Source organism: Gavialis gangeticus, unplaced genomic scaffold (assembly GCF_001723915.1).
Source record: "Gavialis gangeticus isolate Ggan-Ray unplaced genomic scaffold, GavGan_comp1, whole genome shotgun sequence".
Taxonomy (NCBI): Eukaryota; Metazoa; Chordata; order Crocodylia; family Gavialidae; genus Gavialis; species Gavialis gangeticus.
Genome location: NW_017729031.1, coordinates 29401235 through 29428895, shown reverse-complemented (window position 1 = coordinate 29428895; position 27661 = coordinate 29401235). Strand labels below are relative to the sequence as shown.

Sequence of the window (27661 nt, the reverse complement as noted above, 5' to 3'; positions counted from 1 at the left end):
TTTTTTTTTTGATTGTTCATCTGTTTGATGTTAGCCAGGGAGAGTCACTGAGCCAGTAGTGATAGTGAGTGGGACACTTTTGCTGCAAGTAAACCTGCTAAAGAAAAATAAGATTGTGATCTTTGCAAAAATAGGAAATCTGTCAGTTTGTATGTAACATTCCCTCCCTTGAGTTTAGCACAAGCACTGAAAGTGTTATATCATCACTGCTTGTCAAAAACATTGTGGATGAGCAAGTGGGCAGGTAGAATTTTACAAGCCTGGAGGATCGGGTGCTATTGTACCAAACCACCATGTTTAATTGTACTAAGCAAAAGGCAGGGTATTAAAATGAGGGGTGCAAGCAGAAGTTTATTACATCAGATGTTGTATAACTGTATCAAGCCCCCTTGTTGAATTCTTGCCACCAGTTTGCACAAAAGGATTTAACATGCACATTATCTGATGGGTTTAACAGTTTAAGTGTGGTGATGTACCTGAACCTGAAGGACAGCCCTGCAATGGGGAGTGTACAAAAGGTTACTTACCAGAGGGACCAGTCCAGTATACATCTAGCTTCTGAAAGGAAAACATATACATACTTCATTTTTAGTTTCCATCAGAGACAAGGATTTCCATTTGGGAGATTTGGCTGATCTAGTTCTCAAGATAGAAAGAAGCACAAAACAGTATACAGTTACATTATAGGAAACAGTCCTCCACTGATGGGGGTGATGGATGAGATGACAAACACTTGCTTTTTTCCAGACTATTTCCTAGAATGGCCAGGCTGTGAATCACTCCACTTACATAAGTCACTGAACTGAAGCCACAGAATGGTTCATCAAATGAAGTACAGGAAAAATGCCAAGTTAGAGGGATAGAGATTGTATTGCTCTAAATAAACTGACATAATCCTAACAAGTCATGTTAATGGAAAACTGATTAGAGTTCTTAGAGAAAAAGCTAAAGCTAACTTAATAGATTATTATTTTTGCAGTAATACTAGCTCAGTGAATAACTTATTTTGCAACATTTTTTCAACCAAAATGTTGACCAATTCCCCTACTTTCATGATAACTTTAGTATTTGTCATACAACAGCCATACACTACAAATTTAAATGTCAACACTGCCTTGTTTCCAGTTAAAAAAAAACAATTAAAACAACTAAAAATAAATTATCACCAAAATAAGCAAATACAATGAGAGACAGACCACAGGACTGCTGAGATACTACTTTCTCAGTCTCATTTCAGAATACATCTACCAGGTATGACTTTGCTTTACGTTTTTTTTAAATTCCTATGGTAGCTGCATGTTAACATACCTTGTGTCATGCTTTACAAATTTTAATACAGTAATGTTATATAATAAAAGTGATGTTCCACATTACTATTCCTCTGGATAATACACTCATCCTCTGTTTTTGAAATATGTATTTCTCATTGCATAATATTATTGGGCAAAAACATCAAACGAGGTGTACAGCAGTACACAGCCTAAAGGAGAATGGAGTTTACCTTACTCTGTGTGTCAGCGCTGAATTTATTTCCATCAAGTCTATTTTTATGCAGTCAAATAAATCATCAAATTTCTATATTTCTTAAAATCAAATACTTTTGTTACTGGAAATGGTCTTGGAATTACATGTCAGAATAATCACTACTATAAGATTGCAGCAACGTAACATAAAAAAGTGACTAGAATCATTATAGGGTCTTATTTATAGCTTTGCATCTAAGCAGTTATTCTTTATAAGTGCACTCTGCTATCACTTTCTGCATTTTTATGCTTTAATTCAGTAAAAGTGCACTATGAAATATACTGAATGAAAAGTAAATCATACATAAACCCACACTTTAAAAATGTGTTTCTTTTGCATAGGAAGTCCCAATTCTTTTTTACACTAAGACCAGAGTTGTGAAAAGGACTTTAATGTAAATAAGAATCAGTGCCAAAAAAGCAGCTCTTTTGTCATCTCATCTCAAATTGATAGAAATTTCAGATTTAATGTTAGGAAAAGCATTTTAGTTGGAAGGATAGTTAAATACGGGAACAGATTATTTACAGAGATGCTGGAATCTTCATTGTTACAGGTTTTTTTAAAGCAAGTTAGGCAAATATCAGTCATGACTGGTTTAGGTAGAACTGACATTCCCTTAGGGCAAAGGGCTGGATGAGATGTTCCTTTTCCTTATTTCCTACCATACTCTAATTTTATGACTTGCTCTGTTAAGAAACTGATTTTTGTCTTAAACCAGGTAACACAAAAAATGCTACTAAGCCTAGCTCATAAAACAGTTCTCTATATTTTTATTTAAGATAGTCAGTGACCACATTGTAAAATGCACCATTTGCAAATATGAATCATCAGACTTATTAGTTTAATTAAAAATAAAGCAAAAAGACCCAGTTTTCCTTGGTATCAAAACACATAAAAGGGTACTATAAACCCAAAAGGGCTAGGTTAAGAAAATAGTAATGTCACAAGCAGTGAAAGAATAAATCAGTTCTAAGAACACAATATCATTCACCCTGCCTATGTATATAAATATCATCTTTTGCTGTAGCATACAGGAACAACAATCCATTTCTTCATCCATGTTTTGTCAAGCAGGATTTAAATTACAGTAGCAATCAAATGAACAGGAATAGTAACTCTCAAAATATCTTTGACTTAAAAGTAAGTATCCTTTACCTAAAATTATTTTGCTTAAACGTTTTTAGACAAGTAAAGACAGAAATAGAAACTTTTAAAATGCATCAATTTTACCCAAATCAAGCCTGCTGGAGGAATATCTGTAGAAGGTCTGATGATTTTGGGGTAACAATGTTATTTTGAGTAAACAATAAAATTCCCACTAACTTTAATGGGAGAAGCATCCAACTGTAAGAACCTAACAATTTGGATCAAACTGCTCTCCTGCAAAATAATTTTCAGCTATCTGAACAGACTGAGAGATGTAAATGTTTCTTTTAAATCTTAAATTGTGTATTTAGTAACAATAAACCATCTCATGCTTAAGTCCTGTTTGCCATGAGACCCAAACTTCTCTCAAACGCACATACATTTACCCATACTTGAACAAACACATTGATCTCACAGGAATTAAGACTCGCCTCCTAATTTATATCAGAGACATAATAAATACATAAATGCATGCCTCATGTATACAAAAGCATCTCTGTTGCTTATATACACTTTCTTACTGGTTGAAATCTGGTTTGGATTTTTATTTTATTCTTACGCTGACTGTAGAAAGGACAACATGGATGGTGTAGTTTAAAAGAACACTCTTTAACAATTGAAATAAACCTATTATCCTGCCAGAAACTTAACTATAGGATTTTTTTATTAGTTGAAATACAAAGAAGCATATGGACTTCAGGAAAATAACACTATATCAGAAAATGCACTGTAACAGTGTTCCACTATATATATCATCAGGTTTTTCATCACACATTTATTTTCTCCTGTACATTAAATTCTCTACTAATTTCTCTTTTCAAAATCATATTTCCAGACTCAATTCAGCACTACATAGTATGCCCTTGAAATAAAAGGAGGTCACCTGCTTTATTTGGATACCAAGTTCCCTTCCAGACAGCATTAAAATAAAGACAAGACCACACAGACAAAATCTAGTATCATTCATTGCTGACAATGAAAATACCCCCAAACTGTTGCAAAATTCCTTCTACTGAAATGCTTTGCTACAATAATAAAAAGCATACATTACATATAAAAAGATACCAGTGTACTAAAAGTGACAGAAGTGGACTAGCAAATCCTTCAAAGCACATATTATATAAATGACTAGCATTTAAAAACATTTGTCCTATAAAATGTAGGTCCATATACATTTATAAATTGGTGTTTTTTCCCCCCTAAAGCAGTGATAACTGTGTTCAAATAGTTATTTTGCTCTGTACAGACTAATACCTACTCGATTTCAACTACTTGTTTGATGTTTTAATAACTGAATAAACCCATCCATCAGCTGATAACTCGCACTTGAAAAATAAGCATCCAAAATGAACATGTGACTTCTAGATTCATTGTTTAACTGCATATGGATTATGAAGAGAACCACTCCTTTTATACTGGAGCCCCAAGTCACATCAGGTCAGTACCAGGACCTAAGGACTCCAAATTTAAGGGAAGGAATAGTCAGGAATCAGCACAGTAGCGACAAAGTATCTCTCTTCCTTTAGAGACAGAGCTACTAAGCTTTTGCAGTCTTCCTCATCTCGCAGAAGTGCAGTAAAACCATTCATTTCTTACCTAAGTGTGTACAGATGGAGTCACAGATCTAAAGACTGTCTCCTCTGCGACTGAAATTGTGCTGCGTAAACAATATTATATACTCCACCAGGAGGACAGTTGAATTTATTTATAAAACAATTAATGAATATTCATTAACTCAAACAAAGCTATTAACTCCAAAACTATTTTTGGACCTATCCTTATGCTACTTTGTAAAGTTAGCACTGTCATGTATTATTGCTTACATACAGTACATCATCATTTGCCTCTAACAAAGCAGAACTGCAATCAGTTGTTTTTTTTTTTATATATTTACAGCATTTTTGCGTGTTTTTTAAACAAGCTATAAAAACATTACGTACTTTACAGACATTACAAATTTCCACATTGGTACGCAATTCAAACAAATGGAATGCATAACAATAATAAACATCATAAAGGAAGACTGACATAAGTCCTTGATTGTCGAGACACATTTATATTTATATATAAACTTTAACTGTGCAGAATCAAAGATTCAATCATAAGTACATCCTTATTTGATAAATCATATTTACAGCATGATATTGCATAAAAAAATAAAATAATGTTGTTTACACAATTTTACCTTTCCATCCATTGGATTAAGGAAAGCAAGAAACAATTCTTAGAAATGTTTGCTTGCTGCATCCATTTGTGTTTCCTACCAAAAGATACAATTTTAAAAAGGAAACATAAAGGTATTTGTATGTATAGTAAAAGCAACTATAAAATTTATTTCCCTGACACAAAGCAATTGTAAATTGAACAAAAAAGTTTAAATTTAAACTTAAACATGTTTTCTCATTAGCAGTAATACTTCCGTAGTACATGTTCTTTGCAAAGTGAGTTTTTGTTAAATGAGTTCCATGCCTAACATAAACATGCGCTACCATAAAATGAACGAACTTTCAAAGTTACAAGACTTCCATTTAGCAGATTTTTTAAAATAACAAAACATGAAATTATTTATCTGCCTGAGTACCAATCACATATTGAAAGTCCAACTGGGTATTGGTACCAACTACAGTATTGATAGCACAAGCATATTTCTGCCTGCTAAAATTTCCAAATGTATTCTCAGAAACATCAGCATTTTCCCTAATTTGTAATGAAGTTAATTGAAAGAATTAAGCACAAGAAAATTTAATTTGGAAATGTACATACATACACAGAGTAAGCCAATACTGCAAAATTTAGAGTAGATTAATCAAAATATTCTGGTTCATTTTCAAGTACTACACAGAATACAAACAAAAATATTCTGACCAAACACAAAATGCACTGTATATATCCAGGTGGAGACCTTTCAGAGAATAAAAAATTGAACACTTTAACACTTGAAAAACCAACTCTGAAAAGGTTACAGTAGAACTCCATTAATTTGCAGTAATGACTTGGAAACCAATTCCAAACAACTGATTTTTGACAAGTAGCGAGTAAACAAGGAAACAAAAACAAGAATGTCACATAAAAAGTATTGTTCACTTATTTAGGTTACTGTAATTTAGTTTTCAGCATTTATTGTGCTACTTTTTAGTATACTAAGAAATGTGCCATAATATACTAAGATGAAGTAGCACAGATGTATCAATGTGAGAGCTCACGATTGAGGTCTTTTTAATTACTTTTTCATACTTTTCAAATTTTTGCAGAGGTGGAGAGGAACAAAATCTTGTATATATGAGAATTAGGGACTGCTTTGATTAGCAACAGCAAATCAGCAAGATTTTACTGTACCTTCCCTAATATAATGAACTATTATCGCTCTCAAAATCATTGACAATCTACAATATATAAAAAATAATAAACGCATTAAATAACCATTAGTACTTTAGGAGTTGTTGTATTTCCCCCTTGAACCATAATTTTCCTAAAGGTAAGACCATGAAAACAACTCCTTTTTAAAAACTTAAACTGAATTTTGCGTATTTCTGTTCATGAACCCAGTGTACAGCAGTTTTCGCCAAACCTTGTCATTTATGATTAATTCACCCTCAAATCAGCTGAAGAAAGTGTAGATGCTGATTCATATCCAATTGCCAGCCAATTCCTTCATTGCCAGTAATATTCAAGGTAAAAGTAGAGCAAAGATCTAATGCTACAAGGGACACTGTCAAGTAATTTAGGCCCAAAATACGAATGATCTAAAAATCATTATTGCCTGGTAACAATCATCCTCAGTTTTCTTTATTCTTTTTTTTTTTATTCATCATTACTCTGTCAAGAAAAAAAGTCATCCACTTCTCTCACACACATGCACACAATGCTTGCAAAAAACATTCAATAATATAGGAGTTTCTATTGTTGGTTCTGTAGGCTGTGAAATGCTACTCCTCATATTGTGCTTATTTAATAATGTCAGTAGATGAACAATGTAAAAAACAGAAGTGGTACAGAGGAAAAAGAGAATGAGCATTCTCCATTACCAGTAAAAGGGAAAGCATATTTATTTTAGGGCACAAATCATAAAGCATGTAGGCAGAGGAAATGTGTTTTAAATGATGACCTTTTTAAAAAAAAGAGAGAGAGATTTTCTAGACAAAGACATTTATCAATAAAACTATGATGAGATGAACACACGGATTCCAGAATGACAGCATTGTCTACGTAGGGCATTATACTAGCATAGAGGAGCATAATCAGGCTGGTAAATTCCTCTGTACTGGAAGTCCTAAATGTTAATGGATTAAACTATTAGTGCCACCTCTCTAACTACCTGCATAAAGTGGATCTACAAACTGAAGGGCTAGACTAGGCCTTCATAATCTGTGCTATGGCCCAGGGTACAGCTTTAATTCCCTATGGAGCAGACTGAAGAATTAACTGATACAAAGAATCACAGTTCTTCTCATCCACTCCACCTTGTTCTGAGACAGGGTAGATTATTTCACCCTTTATGTGGAACAGTTTATTCATGCCTAGGCACCCATCTAGCTATTCTGCTTGGTGAGCAAAGGAAGCGGGGTGAGAGCTCTCCCTATTACATGCCCACTTTCTCACAGAAGGGTACCAGGGCAGTAGCCCCTGCTCACTCCAACACAGCTGAAGTCACAATTTGCTTAGGGCTGAGCAGGCCTTCCTCTGATTTCCCATGCAGCAATATGTCTCCACAGATTAAGTTTTAAACAAGGAATAACGTTAAATGGATACACATATCTTTGCAATGACTCACAATGACAGGCCATCAAGGAAAAAGGTGGCGAAGAAGTAGCATGGGACACTGAAAACTATGACATGATGGAAGTGATACTTGGTGGAAATGAGCAATCTGCTTCATGGTAAGTTGTTTCCCATTGTGAGTTATGTGCCTGTGTGGATCCATATTGGATGAGAGACTTAAAAGAAACAAAAAACCCAATAATATAAGAAAAAATTTAAAAGGACACTGTCAGACTGAAAATATACACGTGTCCCTAATTTTCTATAACAAATTCATTTTTTTCTCGTGTTTATTTTTCTGCTTAACTTGGGGTTAAATCTTCAGAACTCAGCTGCACAGCAGGTCAATGAATACTAAGGACAGTCAAGGACATCCTAGGCTAGGGCAATGAGAGTCTGGTTCACTCTGTAGGAACAAATTATGCAGGAAGTTCATGTAAATAATGTCCCTGGCCATTTGCCAAACAGGATCTGGATTCCAGGTGCATTTTTTCTTCCTAAACCTGGTTCAGGGAAGTTACTACAGCTACAGTGCTGCCACATAAGAAAAGACAGAGACTGGGCTCAGGGTCCTGTTAATTAAAACAGTAAAAAAATAACATTACTACTTTGGGAATGGGAGGGTTGTGTTTTCTACCCCATCAGTCCCTTTGCAGGAGAGGGTATTCTTCAGCCTAACGTGGCTCAGTCTTCTCTCTTGGCTGATGACTTCATTTGAGAGATGCCTGCCATGGGGTAGTGCGGTAAAAGTATTTGTGCATCTCCAAGATTTTTCCTACTTGCTAGTTATAATCAGCCTGTAGGCTTATACTGCTGTAAACTACCAGACAGTGTCCCTTTAGGGAAGGTGCAACAGAAGTGACACAACATTTCTGTTATTCAACCCTCATCACCTTAAAATTGCATACAGAACTATCTTTCGTACCATATTGTATAATTCAAAGCAAAGTACTATCCAAAGAAACATATTCATGGTACAGGAATAAAGTTTGTCATTTATTTATATTGTGAAATGCAACAAAAGCTTCTGATCACTCATCTATGCTGAAAAAGAAATTCTGTTCACTAGCATTAGTCAACCGTTTTGGTTGGTAAAATTGTAATGAATGTAGTTCATTAAGAAATCACTAAAAAGATATGCAATTAGAATGCCAACTTCTTCAGCTTGCTGGGACACTAAAGTATGTTTAATTATCTGAACTGTCAAAATTCCAGACAGAAAGAATTAAATCAGTTTTTACAGAAGCTAAGAAATTCCAAAATCAATGTATATTAAAAATAAGCAGTGTTGAATGAGATGATAATGATGTAACCATATCAAACCTAAAATTCTAAAAAAAAATTCTTCTTTGAGAAATCAAAATATATCAAATAGACTCTAAGTGCTCTATGTTAATCTCTGTGAATATGTAGGGTAAAGTACAATTAAGCTTTAAAATCTTGGAATACACAGTTTGTGTAAAGATTATATAGTTGGGAATGTAATCTACAAGAGTATTTCAACTAAAACTTCAGAATCTTGAAATCTGCATATGAAAAATCATAAAAAGTTGTCTAGGTTCAGCTGTACAAAGAAATATGCAATACTTCAGGAATGAAGTAACGGCATTAGCAATTATGCATTTTGCTAAAAAGTATTTAAAGTATTTAAATTAATTAAACTTTTAAATAGTGGAGTTAGTCCATCAGATTTTATTACTACTTTTTTCCTCCAAAACATGACTCAATGTAACTCAAAGCAAAAATAAAGGACATATGGCATATACTTCTTTGTAAGAGAGACAGAAGAAAGGGTATTTCTGTAGAATATGCCAAGGTCGTTTAGCTGTAATGTCTTGACATTCAAACTTTTAGTTTATTCTGTCTGTTTCTTGTGTTTAGATTCCCTGCTGAAGAGTAAGACTATGCTGGCAAGCCTAGAAATGACAGTATGAATAATCTCAGACAATTACTGTTCTCCCAAGAACATACAGTGATACCAGTTAGGAAACAATTACAGAACAAAGTCTTATCTCGGGGTTTTTGTACTATTTGAAATCTCAATGTAGGTAAAAGAGCAAGTTTCTGGTCTCAAACAAGCAAGCGATAAACCACCTTTTATAGGGGTAACAACATGTAAGGCAGTTCAATGACTGGTGACTAACCAAAAAATGCAGTTACTGATCTTGCAATATCAACTTACTTTTGTTATAACACAATGCTCTTAAAAGCTTTATAGAGCAATCCCACTCTTGACAGTTGTGTTCTAAAGTGCCAATTTTATTTACAAAGGTTTTCTTAGCCAAAAGTCTGGCCTGTTGTGGCATCAGGTGAAGAGGTCATCCCAGCTCTATTATCATTTACATTCACCAAGGGAAATTCAGGGAATTCGGCACTTGTCCCCGGTCCCCGCAGGTTCACCTGTCCATTGGCAGTGCTAAACTGAGATGATATCCCAGCCCTTGCTCCATGGTACTGAGCTCTGAAAGGCTGCTCAAAGGAGCTAATTTGATAAGCCTGGTGGACAGGCTGTGCCTCTGCTTTCTTCTGAGAAGTCACTTGATCCAAGAAGTCCTGTGTTGAGGAGGAGGAAGAATGATTTGCATCATCTCCTGAAAAGGGAAACGTGTGTTGGGAATCACCAACAATTAGTCCAAAATGAGACTTGTCTGGAGTTGTTCTTAATGGAGAGTTTATTCCCGTTCGAAAACTATTGACAGGTATGGATGCGTAGACCTGTTTGTCTATGGAAGAGAATGCTGGCTGGGTTGCAAGAGTCTGGCTGTCAGTCACAAAATTAAGGCCTGTGTTGTTTAAATAGGCATCATTTTGGCTTGTTCTGTCCAAAGCTTGTTGTAAAAACTTTGAATATTCTTGTAACATACTGGCTTTATCGGCTGAGGAGGCTTGGGAACTTGTTCCAACAGTCTCAGATTGGCTGACCTCAGATACTTCAGAAGAATTGATTGATATGCTAGAGGTCACCTCAGTGTCAGCCACACTGAAAGATATTTCGTGTTGTCCATTAGCTTTGTGGGAATAATGATCTAAGAGAGTTTGCAGTACCTCATCTGGAATGACATTTTTATCATGGTTGCTTTTAATTTCCACATTCAGTGCCTGTGAATCTAATATGGATGCTGTGGTACTTTCATCAATGACACTTGCTACAGCTGCCTGTGTTACTGAAGGTTGAGATGCTATGGTACCCACATTTAGAGCATACTCTCTGCTGTTATTACTAGCTGCTTGCAGATACCTCTTTTTCTTTAAAAACTGCATTGCATCATCGTAATTAGTGCTACTGTGTACTGGCTTACTGGGCCCTTCCTGTAAAGTATCAACTTGGTCAATGTCAGCATTACCTTCAGAGTCCAGTAAACCTTGTTTATCCACAAGATCAAAGGCATACTTTGAAACCTTGTTCTCTTCATATGTGGCTAAAGGTGAAATGGTTTGACTTTGCTCAAGTGGCTGTTTTAGACTTCTCTTGCTATTAACTTTTTTGAGAACCAGCTTAGGCGGGTGTATTTCTCCAGAATTTGCTTCTTCCAAGTGTGATCCACTGACAGAAGAATGTGGCATCTCCACAGCGTATTCTGCCACCATATATTCATCTTTTACTTTTGTACTGGAAGAATACAAAGGCAAATAGTCATTTTTGTCCTTCTTCTGTTCTGACTTATCTGCACCTTCCTTGTCCATAGACTTTGCCTTCTCTGTTTTCTGTCTTTTCTTTTTTGGCAAGGAGCTATCTTTCATAGGCGTAGAGAAGCCAGAATCATCCTCAGATGTCAAAAACCCAACTTTGGTAGTACTTCTATTAGGCTTCTTGTCACGATTCTCATGGCACATGCGTTTATGTTTTAGCACACGATCAGTCCTGGAGAAGTACTGCACAGAATTTAAGTTAGAGAAAAATAAATATATAGACAGTAAGAAAATGTTCTTTAAGTAATTCACTCACTAGTTCATGCACTTCATTTGAAGACTGTCCAACCCCATAGTCATGAAAACAACATACCATTCTTTTCTATGTCAATTAACATACATGTAGATGACAACGTCTAGAAAGATCTGCATGAATTACTTCTGAAAGGTATATTTGGCATTTTGGGTTTTAACACAATAAGCACAATTTCAATTAACTCTCTTACCTGCAAACAATATTCACACTGATAAGGCTTCTCCCCACTGTGAGTTCTCTTGTGTCTTTCCATGTGATATTTCTGAATGAACCTCATACCACATTCATCACAGTGAAATGGCTTTTCACCTAACAAGTCACAACAATATAAATATAGATATATGATAATAGTTAAAATAAAACAGCTTGGCAAAGGGTCATTCCACATAACTGACACAAATATTGGTAGTCTCTACTAGAAGTAACAGAGAAGAGGATTTAGTCTGCTTCTACTAAGAAAACAAAACTGTGGACCTTTCATATATGTCACCATTTGTCCTAGTACTCAGCAGCCCAATATATCAAAAATGTCATGAAGGAAAGCAAAAAGAACATATATACCCAGAAAGTGTAATAAAGAAAAGGAAATCTTGAAAAGGACAATTCCCATGCCTTTCTCAGCTCCCTAAGTGCAGCTATGTATTATAGACGTATCAAAGTGTGAATGATCAAGGCAGAAGACAAAAACATCTTCCAAGGCTCGTTATTGCTCTTAAGCTCCTTCAGAACAATAAGAACACTGAATAGTCCTCCCACCCTCCTTACTGATCTGACTCTATTTAAAAAATAATACAACATAGCTACATTTTCAAGATTTCAGTAATTTAAGGAGTTTAAAATATGTGCTGTCCCATTTTTCTATCTTCCATTTTTCAACACATGTATTCAAAGCTAAAATAACTACCCCAAATGCCACTGTAGTTTGAATTCTAACAGTTCCAAAACTGAGTAAGCATCTGACTTGTTCTTTTAATTAAACTGAAAACAAAAATCTCTGCAATTAAATTCATCAAGGCAAATGGAAGTATTTTCCCTTTGACAAAAATTTAATTTGTTGAGAAAACTATCATTTTGACCAGGCATGGCCCACAAGTAACATGGGTAGCCTCTGTGTGTGACCCACGACAGGTTAGGGAGAGGACAGGCATCACAGCAGCAGATATGGCAGGAAGCAGAAAGCAAAGCAGCAAATCAGGCAAGGGGCACAGGGCTGGGAGTAGAAAGCAAAGCTGAGAAAGGGGATCAGACTGGCATTTAGGGAAGGGAAGGAGCTTATTTGTGATCTGCCTGCCAAAAAGGTTACCTCAGCAAGTGTGAATTCTAGTAACTAGACATGGTGAATAGAGCTGCCCTACTATTTTTCAGTAACTGTATCTCAGAAACTATATTTAAACTTTCTATAATTAAAGTATTTGTTCTTCAATGTTCCAAACTTATTTATCATTTATATGAATGTTTGCCTAATAAAAAAATACAAACCAATCTTTGGATTTAAAACCAGCTTTAAATGAAAAAAAATTGCTGACTGCATCTGCCAATGTTTTTTTTGGTCATGGACAACATATGCCCAATTTTTACTGCACACAATATTGACTTTCTTTCTTTATTCCTAATAATATGGATTAGATTGTTTTCTTTATATATCTGAGGCTTTGTGATTCTATGGCATTTCTGCTCAGTATTACTAAATTATTAATTTACTGATATTCATATGCATGTCAAATAGAAGAACTTAGCCACATCCCAATGTGTAAATGAAGGTGTCCTGGCTAAGCCCTCAAGATGCTTATGTTTTATACTACAGCTCCATTGTTACTAAGTATTTACAAATGGAGGATACAAAACAAGCAAACATTGCATAGCTTCTGTATTTGCCTTCTCCCAATATTTAAATAATGAGGCAATACTGCTACTATTTTAAATAGGATACCAAGCCTACTCTTAATCGTCTTCCTGCAGGACTATAACTATACATCAGAATTAAAAAAATCTGGTTTACAGAAATCAGAAAGGCAGAGACCTTTAAGATCATTTAGCACCCTTTTAGCAACTGGGTTACCAATTGCTCCTGGCAAGTCCGTCAATACTTTCAATTTCAAACCATTTCCTAATCTCTCCCTCTAGCCCTTGAATCCTTCTCTGGGTTTTGGACACTTGTACATGTGACGAAAATGGCCCCATTTTGTGGTTTAACTGTGTCACATCTTACATGTAGGATTTTTTTGCAATTTAAATGAATAGGGGTGCACCGCTAGAGCAGGGGTGCACCTCTTCCTGGTGGGGAGGGCAGGGCTTAGGCTGTGTTCGGGCCAGGAAGTGGCAGTGCTGGAAGGGGGGCCTGGAGCCACCCCAAAATTTGCAGTAGCCACCCTGTAGCCCCCCTTCCAGTGCCGCCACCACCACCCACCCTGAGCGCAGCTCTGACCCAGTCCCCTTGCTGGGAAGAGGTTGGTGCACAGATGTGGGGGCACATGCCCCCCCATACCTCTCTCAGGGGTGTGCACAGGAGCGGGAGCTGCCCTCCTCAGCACTCGCCAGACAAGCCACCCATGGTTCCGTCCTGTGCCCTACCCTGCCCTGCCCTGCCTGTGCCTGCCCCAGCCCCACTCCCTTCCTCACTGTGGGGGCCTCAATATACAACCATGCATGACTCTTCCCTCCCCACCCAGACTTACCAGCTCTCCAAGCTGTCAGGCTGCATTCCTGACCGCATGCATGCTGCAGCTGCACACATGTACAGGGCATCTATTGGCGACATTATTGGCCACATCAGCCAAAAAAACCTGACTGCCAATAACATCAATTCTCCTTTAATCGATGCCAATACAATATGGACCTGGTACACCTCTATAAATGAGTTTGTTACACCGCAAATTAAACCACATCCCATGTAGTTTAGTTTGCAACGAAGCTACTTGTAACACTGCAGCCTTTAATATGACAGCTCACTCCCCCAGCTGCAGGAGAGATGGGCTGAAGGCAGAAGCGGTGAGTGCTTCAATCCTTTTCTTCCCCCCACAAATCCTGCCTGCCTCTCTCGCAGCTGGGGGGCTAGCTGCTGGCAGGCTGAGTGACTCCTGAGCTGTGTGGGGCCTCAGCCCTTCCCTCTGGCAGCAGTGCCAGCTGTGGCCGCCCAGGCAGGCTGCTATCAGCCTGGGGACTGCCCCAGATTGGGCTCAAGCAACAGTTGGATCCAGTTGGGTGCTATCTCCGAGCTGGGGCAGCCCCTGGCCTGCTAGCAGCCTGCCCAGGTGGTGTTGGTGCAAAAGGAGAAAACCAGGACCTGCCATAGCTCAGGGCCCGCCGTCAGCTTGCCCCCCAGCTGCAGGCAGGCTTCATGACAAAAACGGATTGGGCCCCTCACCACTTTTTTCTTTTTCCCCGGCGGGGCCTGCCCACATGAACTGCCAGTAGGCTGTGTGGCTCCTGAGCTCAGGCGGTCCCAGTCCTCCCCTCCACGGTGGCGGTGCCCCCTGGGTGGGCAGCTAACAGGCTGCACGCTGCCTCAGCTCAGAGGCAGAACCCACTAGATTCAACTCTTTCCAATACCTGCTGGGGCTTCCAGCTTGCCATACACCATCCCTGCTGCCTTCTCCAGCCACCAGCACATACAACTGCTGCCACTTCCCTGTGCTGCCCCTCATTTAGCTTAAAGTTCATACCACCTCTATTATCAAGAGTATTTTACCTTCAACATGCTTCCTGGATCAAATTCAAATAACTCAACTGCATTTTTGAAGACATAAAACTCTTGCCCATCGACACACCATATTCCTCAACCACTCATGTACCCTTAATCATCACTCCCTGATGCTTCTTCTTCTGTTTTCTTCCATTTCCAGTTCTTTTACATTTTCCCCACTCTTTGAACAATTTCCCTTTTCTTACTGGTCCAATACCTTCTTTTCCCTTCTTTAAAACCCACTTCTAGGCTAGAGCAAAGTTACCTTTGAGTCTCATATTCTGGGGTTATCCACACCCCAGCCCAATTTAGAGGAGGACTGTGGATACTTCAATTTTTTTCCCAACTCTGAACATCATGGATTCTATTCTGCCAATGCATAAAGACTTGACTACAGTGTGCTTCATTCACACACCATATATTACACAGAAGCATGCTCCAGAGGTGGAGTACTGAAGAATCTTTACAACGCTCTATACCACCTGGATCTTTGCTGGGAGACATTTGCTAAAAGGTGACTCCACCACTAATTTTTCTCCTATTCAAAGCACAAAGGACTGGATCATGATGGACAGTTTAGGAGCTTTGGAAGCATCCCTGAAATACACCTTCAAACCAAAGTTACCACTGCCTGAATTTTGACTGGAAAAAGAAGGAATTTGGTTTGAAGAAACTGCCCCTGATTTAGGCTGCATCTAGGAAGATGGGATTATTTTGGCAGAGTTGCATGATGTTATTCTAGGCAAGATTAAGAACCACATTGTGAAATGGATGCCAGGGAGGGTATTGCATAGGGGACAGATGACTCTAGATAGATCTGGTTCAATGTTCTCTCTCTATAACATACACTCCTACTACTGTCTGCTCACTGGGGCTAAATCGGCCATTGGTCTGTCCCAGTATGGCACATCTTATGTTCTTATGGTTTGAGTCTCTGTAAGGATGAGTACATTAACATTACAAAAGACTCCAAAATATATAAGACTCACTTTCTATTCTTTAGATGCTCAGATGTATAGGGCAAGTCATTTTACATAGCCTGAAGGTGGATGGTTTTGCCCTGCCAGACTTTACCTTTATGGTGCCATTAATTTGTTAATTGTGCCGTAAACTGTAACATGCCACATAGTCAGACATTTATGTGGGACATCTTCATGTCGGGTTTTCTGTTTTATCATGCCATAAATTGGCTGAACATACAGCATGTTACATTTTACAGCACAATTAATATGTTAATCACACCACATATGTAAAGTGGAACATCTTTGTGGCTGGTCTGCATTGCACCTTAAACTAAACATGTAGCACATGTCCCAGACCCAGGGTTGGCCTGTGTCCCATCTCAAATGATCTGGCTGTTGGGATGGGGCACAGAGCAGCCATAAAGTTTGACACAACTCCCCATCCAATCCCCGGTAATAAGCTGTCCTGGTTCTGTCCCTGGTTCATCTGACATAACAGGTGCTCAATTTTTGAGAAGAGCTATAAAATTGCTGAGATCCCAATTGCAACATTACTTTCACATCTGCTAAGGGTCTTCATAAACTTTATCCTGTTCTTAAAACAGGAAACATTAGATGAATGGATGATATCAACAAGACAGAACATGATCAAGCAGGGAAAGAGTAACAGAAAATATCCTCAACTGGGTTAGTAAATGGGGAAAAAAATGGATATGGAAGGAAAAATGTAATTTCAACATATTAATACAGGTTATTGATCACAGTACTATGAGGGATCTAAGAAATTTTGGGCATGCTTTTTGTCTATACCAAAAAGCAATTACATTTTAGAATTACTATAATATTATTAATAAGTTCAGCTCCAAAATATAGAGGTACATGAAGTTTAACAATGCAAACCAACTCCTGAGAAGAGTCTACAAACTAAACAGACAAAATACTGCCAAGAGACAAGTCAGACAAGCGATATAAAAAGAAAACTGACTAAAGAATTATGTTGGTACACGTCTCATTAATCCCAAGATTGTTTTATTCTTTTAAAGCATGATTTACATTTTTATGCTTAGAATGCAGATGGAACCAGACTGAAGAATTAGTAAATGAAGCATAAATGCAAGGGTGGGCAATGAGTAGAAAAATCTTCATCAGTGAAAAGCAAGCAGGGAAAGTTGAAGCAAGCAAGTGGTGCTGTGCTTCAGGAGCCCGCTAAACTCTGAACATCAAAATGATAATTTACTGATAATTTCCCTTCCCCACCACAAACTGAATGCCAATTACAGTGGTACTGGCAACAAGCACAATAAAAAAAAATGACAATTAGCAAAAGGTTTCTATGGCTGTTATCCTCTTTCCAGCTGTGGCAGTTTCTTGGTAACAAAATTCTGTATTAATGCAATGTCTGCTTTCAGATGCAATCATTAATTAATTGCCCATATAGGATATGACTGCTGATTGATAGCTTCCTATATCCTTGAAATAGGATTTTATTTGAAGCAATAGTTCCAGGAACAGAAAGCTTACCTACTACAACTAGCTGGAGCACCTGTAAGTTTCCTGGTTTAATGAGCTTCTGTGTTGTACTGCTGTTGTCAGCTGCCTTAATACAGTAACTTAGAGAGCTGATCAAGATCTTAAAAGGTACAAGAAACATCCTGTACCTCTTTAATTGTTTAAACACTATACCAAAGTTGGAACCACAATTTAGACAGAAATAAAAGGCCAGACCTGTTTTCATTTTTAAGAAATACTTTTGGGGACTGAAGAAAATAAAAAATCATCAAGAAAAAGAGAAAGCTATGAGAGCTAGACAGAAATACTCCCTAACAAATCATACCCCTTACTAACTATGGAGACTACTATATTTTCTCATATATACAATGCATCTTTTTCCCAAAAACCAACTGTTGGTAATTGGAGTGTGCCTTATTTGTGAGGAATATGTTAACAGCAGTTTCTGCTGCTCTGGGTGAAACCAAAATTAAAATCTGCAGCAATCCAAAACCACAGGGAACAGAACAATGATCAGGCTCAGCCCCCCAGCTGCTGTTATTTACCTGCTCGCTGAAAAGAAAGATCTTTTTTTCTTTATTCCACCTTACAAAAAATAAATGCATATTATATTTTGGGGCACATTATATCTGACAAAATGTGAGATATGACAAAGCTGAAGTCCAAGGAGAATATTTCTTAGAGTTTAAAAAAAAAAGCAAAGCAAAGGGTCACCGTTAATCTTCTGCCCACAAAGGGCAATATTAAAATACAAGTTGTCTGAAGAATCCTGCTATGCTACTGTTGAACACTAGTTAGCAAGACTAGATAACAATCATGCCAGGTACAGACATTACACTTTTACTGGTGTAAGTGATCGGAAACTGATCTAAACCTGTAACAGAACAGAAGTTCGGTGCACAGACTGGTTTGAAAGTGGCAGAACCTGGTCTAAGATAGGCCTGCAGGCCCCTCCCACCAAAGGGTGAATGTGTATTCTGTTCACTACCAATCTAAACTATGCTGCTTACAGAAAACTACATCATTTAGATCAATTCTTCCTCAGGCTTTTCTGAAGTCTGTACCCAGTAGCCATTAGGGTCAGCAACAAAGAATACCATGGCCAAATGAAAGCAGATAAGAAATGTTAAATATGTAAAGTGAAATTAGCTGTAATGAATTAGTACCAGGACATCAAAGCTGCTTTTTATTCACCAAGGCTGCCTGCAAACATAAAAAAAACCCCTATGCTTTACCACAAGCAGCAGCACGTTACTTTGACCCAGCTTTGCAGCGTCTGTATAGATCGGGCGATTCAGCAGGCCTTTTGGTGCTTTTATGTAAAGCTGAGTCAATCAGCTATTAGATAAAAGCACCACTAAAGCACCCAATCTATACAGACGTTGGGCGAGCTGGGTCCAACGAACAGGCTGCCTCTTCTGGGAATGTGCTGGGCTCCATGTAGGAATGCACTGAGTTTAAAGTAAAGGGCTGTTTTGGGGGGCTTTTTTAATGTCTGCAAGCAGCCTAAATGAGCATTAGAAGGTGTTAGATGAATAAAGGGGGTGAGGGGATTGTTTGTTTGTTTTTTACCTTGTCTAAAAAGCCATATAAACATTATAATTACAACTAACTGGGACTTATTGAGTAAGACAACATGTACTGATCACACACTCAATAACAATTCTATAAGAAAGAAACTTTGTATACTTCATCCTAAGCATTCATTTACCTATTCTCTAGGTAATGCCAGTTATTAATAAGTTTAAAACCAAATCTTCATCACCAGTTTCCAGAGATAACTATCACAACATGCTAACTATAGGAGGGTAAGGAAAGGGAAGGAAGGAAATTTTCCAAAAAGTTAATAAGAAGGTTAATTTATTAAACTGCATTTTCTTTCTTATATGTAAAGGATTAAAACACATGCAAAAAATAGAGGGATGTGGGAAGGAAACAAAACAAAAAAAAAAGATTAAAAACCCAAACAGTAAGGCATTTAAAAAATATTAAAAGCTTTTATACAAAGCGTGCACTCAAGTGTTAATAAGGTACATTGCTCAACCTTCAAAGCATTAAAAAAAACCTGCAGGAAAAAATGATTCTGCAAAATGTCAAAACAGATTGGGCACATTTAAACCTTCTGCTTTTTTTTTTCTTTAGGCCATTTTGGACAAAAGTAATGTCTACACAGTGTGAAGACAGCATGGTTCAACAATTCACAGCCAGAAATTAAATTAAGAGACTCCTCTGAATTGAGCAAGAGAAAAGTAGAGGTCTCTTCTATGACTGACTACTTACGTAAACAGTCTGGATTCATGGCAACTTAGCATGCAAAAATCTCATTAACAGCAGTACATTTGTGCGTGTAACTCCCTATATCACCAATTCATAACCATGGTGCTGTGAGATCCTTTTAACAGTGCCATAGGAAGCCACACAATAGTAGCACTGTTTGGTGTGCAAACACCTGCACAATTCATAAGGTAAACTCAGAGATTTCAAAGATGAAGCCAGTGTCAAAAACATTCTGACCTACTGGGGTCTTTCTGAGTTCTTTGCAACAGAAGAACTCTACATTTCTTTCATCAAAAAATAAGTAAGGGCTAAGAGCTGGCATTTTCAAAGTGTGCCCCAAGTCTAAGAATGAGAAGCACTGCCATACACACTACTTTGGAAATTCATTTTGCAGAGGTTTTCTTCCTTTCTGAACTTTTTTATCACACACACACACAGTTACACATTAGCAGCTTTCATACCATGTAAATGCTACAGCCAAGAAATGCTATGCGCATTTACCAGCTTTGCTTTTATGTAAAAGAGGCTGAAAAATTGGCATCCAGTCCAAAAGGACTTTATTAAAAAATAAATATTTACAGAGGGATTCAAAGGCCATGCACCAAAATGCCAAAAACCCAATGAAAACAACCCTGTTAAAGAACATGGTTTTGCACATTGCAATAAGACAAAAAGCAAATATGAGTAACAAACTTTCTTTTGCTTTAAACGTTGAGCCTTATTTGACCCATCATAGATATAGGTTTTGTTTGTTTGTTAACTAAAGTTGAGAGAAAAGTAATGCTGATACTAAGACCTTGGGGGTTAGGCATTTTGGCCATTATAGTCCTGGCAGTTTTCCATTAATTCAAAAGAAACCATAAAACCTTTAAAACTATGATTTGGAAGACTTTACTATAGCAAATTGATTTCTGTGACAAAAGACAAGACTGTTGAACAAACTGTGACTTTTGTCAATGTGCAAATTTTAGTATTTGCTACTGTGGGGCAATTTCCAGAAGAACAATTCATTCCCACATTAGCTCTCTACAGTTTACACGCACTTTCCAATCAAAGAAAAGAGTGTGATTCCAAATCACAGACCTGTACTTGATTCCAAGTATTTTGTACCATATATGCTAAATCAAAACAACTGCAACAGGATGAGTGTGCAGCTTAACATTATTGGAACCTCTGGCCAGATTTGAGAAACAAAACGTTTAAACAAGCCAGTAAGGATACTCAAGGCACTATACTCACCAGTATGAATCTTCTCATGTCTCTGTAGCAGGTACTTCTGTATGAAACGCATGTCGCATTGACTGCACTGAAATGGTTTTTCACCTTGAACAATATAATTCCACATCCATAAGTTAATAACTACAAACTGTTGTTTCTGATAACTACTACTGAGGAATAAAACTGCTGTCTATAACAAAAAATGGCATCTGAGCAAATTCCAAAATATTTTAAATACCAAAAAATTTGATCCTTTCTAACTAAACAGACTTCATGAAATGAATCACATTAACACTGAGATGGAAAGGTGATCTGAATGGCCAAATTTCCTGAAGAACAAGATAAATCATTATGCTGGCATACAACTGTATTTATAGTACTGACAAACTACTTATACTGGCAAGTACCTTTTTCACTTCTCTGAACCAGAGAAATACTTCATCTGGCAAATAAGTAGCCATGGCACATTAATTATAAAGGGGTAAATCTCAGCACTTAGGCTATATGTCAACCCATTAATTCCTGATAAAGAAAAAAGAAACCTTGTAAATAGTAACATCCTTGGTTTAATCAGCATATAATGATTTTTTTCTGGTATTCTTTTGACACTTTGGTGCATGGAATCTCTAAGCTTAGATGCCAAGTTACCTACACTCTTCGAAATGAAATTCACATAGAACTGAAAACATTTTTCACGTGATGAAAAAGATCTTTAGGTAATAGAAAAGAAACAATTTGAAGTCAAGAAGTACCTGTATGAATGAAGACATGTCTCTGTAAATGGTAGTTGGTTCTAAAGGCAGCATTGCAATGCTCACAAACATGAGATTTGGGGGTTTTCAGACCAAGTGATCCATCCTCATTTATTGTAAGGATCTATTTTGAAAAAAGTAAAGTTTGTTCTCACACTAACCTCTAAAGATGTTTTAACAACTACAAAACAAAACACAAAATGAATTTGTAATGAAGAAAATTCAAATGATTTCATGTAGAAACATTCAATTTACATTGACAGAATTTTGGTTTTACATTTTCAATACCAGCATATTCTGAACTTGTATATCATGACATGTCAAGACATATTTCCACCTACTAGACACAAATTAAATTGATGGAAAACGAGTTTACAGCTTTTGTATTCGATGCTGAGTCACTTTAAATGTCAGTCTTTACTTTCTCCATCTGACAAGAAAGTAAAGTACCAAACCATCCCTGGAAATGGAACCACAAAAAAATCATACTTTGCAGGATAAGCAAAATGTTGTATAAACTTGGTGGAAAGCAAATAAATGTGTTTGTCAAGATAAATAAAAGTTTATCCATGATAACCATGTAAATTCTTTGATAGTGCACATCAAAGCTAAAAATAAGATTGAACTAATAAATATCTTCTCTGTCCAGTTAAATGTGTCAGGACAGAAGTGACTTATGAATGTTTTGTTATTTTCCAGTATATTCCATTAGCCTGGTTCTCTAGCCCTTTGATACAATGTCCTAGTGCACCGTAGTGTGCATTCACTTCACAATTGTTTCCAGTATTCTGGAAAACAAAAGTGATCATGAAAACATTTTCTGAATAAGTGTCACCTTGGCCCCTTCTACTTTCCTCATCCTATACAACCCTACCCTACTTAGTATGCAGCTTAGTTCTCCCTGCCAAATTTAACTTTCCACTTAAAACGTTTTGTTGCCAGAGCAGTTATTTTTTATGTAAGTCGCAAGGGTCTTATACAACCGTGAAGTAACAAAAACTGAGGCTCATAAAATTCTGTTCTGTAACAACACATTGCTTCATTAAGGGACACTGGCAAACATAAAATTATATTTTAAAATAATGAAATTTTATAATATGCACTTTATTATTATTAAAATGTTAAAATAATTAGGCTGAAAGTGGGTGTACAATTTTACAATCCTTCGTATGTTTCCTGGGACCTTTTAAATTTACAACACTGATCCATTGTAGCTCTCCTTAAATGAAGAAAAACTCTTTTGCCAATGCTGTTTTGCTAATAGACTGACCAAAAATAATAGAGGAAAAACAAATAAAACCTGTAGTTTTTCAAGCATACAACTAATAAAGAAAAATACTATTGAAACTATTCATTGTATAAGATGATCTCCACCCTTATCCCAGCTGTTGGTTGGGCAGCAAATCAAGCACAGTATTCTGGGACCACAGATGTAACCAAAAAGAGGACACCTATACTAATCTTCTGGCTGTTCCTGCCATCTTCATTCTTATATGCTGTTAAAAAATTGAAACGCAACCTGTTCAAGGATTTTCTTGATCATTTTTCAGTCTTGCATTATTTCAAAAGAACAAAGCAGGAGGACTGAACTAGGAGAGGAAGGAAGCATGCATGTATACATGTCTGAAGAGGGACACTGACCACTTCCATTATACAGTGTTCCTGCAGATGTGGTCTGCAATGGGCATTCAAAACCTTATCAAAAAGTGGGGTGCTACCATAAGGAACCCTAGGACTCAGAAACTTGTTCCCAAATCCAAAGCTAAAACAGTCAGTCTACCAACCCTCCAGGCACATTGCAAAAAATCACCTATTTACATGATTTTGGGGAAGATTTAGAGGACAGATTACCCTAGGAGACTGAAACGAGGTTATGGGATTTGGTAGTTATGGTGTTGATTTTGTCTTGATTTACTTATGGCTTGACTGTTTCTAAAATATGATTATTTTTAAGCTGTTGTGTGGTCCTCTGTGTGTGACTGTGTTATTACCTAACTATAGTTTTCTATGTATGTTTTAAATGTTTATTTAAATCCAAAATAAAATAAGTCAGGAGTTGGGGCTTTAGACAATTGGACAGAATATTGCTATAGTAGCCCTCATTTGGAGGACTGATCTTGTTTTTTTCTGAGAACATACTCTTACTATAAATAAATCCAAGTCTTTAAGCAAACTGATAAAATTTGGGATACAACCTTGTCCATGAATGGATCTAGAAAACAATTTGTCAAAAGTTCTCATGAGAACTTTAAGTCGATTCTGATTTTAGGAGTGCTTCCTACCAGCTGATCATTTTCAACTTCAAATCATCTTTCTAGATTTTCCAAAATATTGTTCTGTATTTGTTTTTAAATTGTTCCCAATGCAGACACAAAAGTTCTCAGGGTCATAGGAAAAAGCAGGACTATATTTAGATGAATGCAGTGTAATGATTTATAAGTTGTCTACAAAACTACTGACTCATAATTTAAAAAAAAGTATTTGGAAGGGAACTGCCTGGAGAGACAGATGTTAAAATACGTCAAAAGGTTGATGTTGCTAAAAGAAGTTCAAAGAAGCACATTGTGAATGCCTTCTCTCGGGTTTTGTTTTGGACTCTGACAGGCTGCAGAGCTACATCTTTACTGAGCAAACAAACAACTTCTAACATAACCACTCCAAATTCTAATGAAATCACTCATAAAATCATAGCAAAACTCCAGGTTCTTTTTAATCTTGGTTTCACCAAATCACTGTCTTACTTTTGCTGGTGAACGCTGTTTTCTTTTCTTCTTTTTCTGCAAATCTACTGGCTCTCTTATTTGTTTTTTGTCTCGCTTCTGTTGTTCAGATGCATCAGTAAAGGTAATTTCTTGCTTTACACTGATCTGTTAAGATATCAAGTGTCAGTTTCAGATAAGGTTCTCACTATAGAAGAGATTTTTGTTTGTTTGTTTTTAGATGACAAGCCCACTAGGACTTTATTTTTTTTTATCCTGAACGAATTGTGTCATGGTTCCATACTTTTAGATATTTAAATTAAAGGAGTAATAGAAATATTAACTGAAGATAGGGTATAATTAATTTCAGTAGAAACTGCATCTTCTTGTACCTCATCATTCATCCCCCAAAATATAATCTCTCCTTTCTGACTGGCAGTGTTTCTGTGTCAAATAGTGTAGATCAAAAGCATTTCCATTGGTACAGAAAAAGTCTTCCATTTCTTCATACCTGTATTACTTTTGCTTGTTATATTAATGTCAAGATTTAACACACACCTAAGCTACAGGATTCTTTAAAAACAAGAATAGGTTTAACGAGCATTTTCCAAGTTATACTTCTTGAAGTAATGTTATCTTTACAAAAGATGTGCTTTATGTTTCTCTGATGTTCTCTAAATTTTTGAACAAATGCTTATGATTTACAGTTAAAGGGAAAACTTCTCATGCACACTATTTTAACAAAATTACACTTAAATGTTATTCTTCATGATTCTGAATGGTTCTACTTCGTAAAATCGCTGGCACTTCTACAAATGCCCGAACTACAAGTTAACAATAATATTTCATTGAATTACAGAGATGCATGTTGTCTAATGAAAGCCATTTTGCATTCTCTGTGTGGCAGACTATGCACACCTTCTATTAAATATGAAGGAAGACATATTTATGGGTGTCTACAAAAAGTGTCATGTTTGTTTGACTTACTGTCTGGATGCCACTAGTGGCAGTCCGATGCTTAATGCACATAAGGGATTTTTTTAGAACACATACAGAAATGTTTCATAGAGTAATGCCAACAAAAAGAAAATTCAAGTAGTGACCAATATGCAGATCTTTTCAGTAATGTTAGTTCTTCTGGATTAAATTTGCCTTTTAAACCTAATTATTTAAAAAGAATGTAGTGTTAAATGATCAATGCACATAACTGAATATGAACAGAAGATACCTATATAACTGGCAACTATGAGAGAAACTTACTTCTATGCAAATGCTGAACAAAAACTTGTAACATTCCTTTTAAACTACACTTAAGCTCATTACGCTCGTTTAAGGGGTGTCCAGGGTCTTTTGCACTCTGCACAGTGAGATGCATTTGACCCAGCCAGAAGCTAATGACATTTTTATAAACAGGATGTACTTATAAATATTTTTGATAATAAAAAAGTCATGAATGTATTCCTAACAATACTGCCAAACCTCGTTTCCAAACCATGTCTGCAATACTTTGTGAAAATGCTTACAGGAACATTCACTGCATACTGCAGCCCTTGAGGAAGTCTGTCTTGGGCCTCCATCTCGTCATCATTTTTAACCGTCTCTTCATGGACCATAAGTTCATCATGTGAAATCATCTCCTGCTGTCGAAGTTCACTTTCTTGTAACACTTCATCTGTTGCAAGAATTTCTTGGTGTGCTATAGTCCGATCTTGAAGCACTGTCTCTTGCCGTTCCCCAGACACTGCAGACTGGTCAGATACTGCACCCATCCCTACCATAGCCCTGGATGACTGCATTTGGTCTATGCCACCACATTTAAGAAATAATCCTCCCAGTTTGTCTTCAATGTTCATGCTTAGGTGCAATAACCTAAAAAGAGAAATGTAATAAATGAATATCTAACATTGGGACTGTTACTTAAAAATTTACTTGATCATTTTTTTTTAAAGTTTTATCACAGTTGAATAGATACCACATGTATTTCTATGACTGATACTCAGGCTTTCAAATTTTCATCCTTGTTTGGAAAAGGGATAAGATCTCTCTCTCTCTCTCACAGATACATATGCACACTTTCAAATCAGGAAGTTATAATAGAGTTTCTTCTAAAGACTAATATAATTAAGCAAGACAGACAACTAAAAGAAACACAGATATACTGCCTATCCTTAAAGCAAATTATTGCTTGCGTTGCCGCTGCCACTTTTTTCCAGACCAATCTTCCTTTTAACAGTGCCCTCTTTACCCTGTGTCCCCTCTTCCCTATCCCCTCACGCAAGATACTATCCTGACATGTTTGCCCCAGGTACAGTACAGATACTAACACTGCTTTATCTTCAGAAAAGTGAGAAAGGGATAAATTTGTCTCTTTCTTGCTACATTGGAAAAGAGGAAAAGGAAGTGGTAAACTTGCTTATGGGGTGATCATTTCCATACCCGCTAAGGCAAAGCAGCACGAGTTAAAGAGTACAGCTTCAAATTCTGCCTCCCTTAACAGTGCAGCAACATGGCCAGCAATGGAAGCAATTCAGCAGGCTGAGCATGTGGCTCAGATCCACTTCAGTTCAAGCACTTTAATTAAGCAGTGGCTAGGCACTGTCCCTAAAGCAACAAATAGGCAATTAGTAGCCCAAGAAGCCAAATCTCCCTGTCCAGAAGCATAGTAGCATTCTCCATCATGATGACTTACAACCAATTTAACATCTTAATATCTGCAGAGTAGAAATTCTATCCAAACACTTAAAATCAAACAGATCCACATAATGTTTAAACATCAGTTTTCAGTTTGAAATTATAAAACCTTTCCCCAAACTGTTTTTTATCTGAATTGTTCTCACTATGCCAGCCTTATCTTCATTCCTAATGAAGATTTATTCCATTCATAAATCCACTACATATCTGACACACATGCAGCTTTTCCTGCAACAGGGCACAGCAGTATATGACGTTAGGAATATAGTCAACTGGCAGAACCCAGGGGTGAAGATTACATAGTAATCATCTGCATGATGCATAGTTCCAGGTCCTACTATTATATGTTCAGAAATACCAAGACTAGATCACTCAGAGTAAAAGAATAAAAATTTAGCCAACACCCATGTTTTCCAGAATTAACTTAGGTAGGAAATCAGGACAACATTTTTTTTTTTTTTTAAATAAAATCAAAATATGGTATTGTGGATATCAGA

At 36.8% G+C, this 27661-nt stretch overlaps 1 protein-coding gene across 1 annotated transcript in view; it reads right to left on the bottom strand.

The window, feature by feature from the left end:
- Positions 1 to 2274: 2274 nt before the first annotated feature.
- ZNF148 (zinc finger protein 148) overlaps positions 2275 to 27661 on the bottom strand; it is a 32739-nt gene continuing 7352 nt past the window's right edge. Inside the window, exons 2-7 of the mRNA XM_019522557.1 lie at positions 25997 to 26342; positions 24516 to 24641; positions 21775 to 21898; positions 21044 to 21127; positions 11565 to 11683; positions 2275 to 11301 (exon numbers count right to left, since the gene is read on the bottom strand). Coding sequence (XP_019378102.1) covers positions 9706 to 11301; positions 11565 to 11683; positions 21044 to 21127; positions 21775 to 21898; positions 24516 to 24641; positions 25997 to 26342 — 2395 coding nt within the window. The 3' untranslated portion in view covers positions 2275 to 9705. The remainder of the gene's footprint in view (positions 11302 to 11564; positions 11684 to 21043; positions 21128 to 21774; positions 21899 to 24515; positions 24642 to 25996; positions 26343 to 27661) is intronic.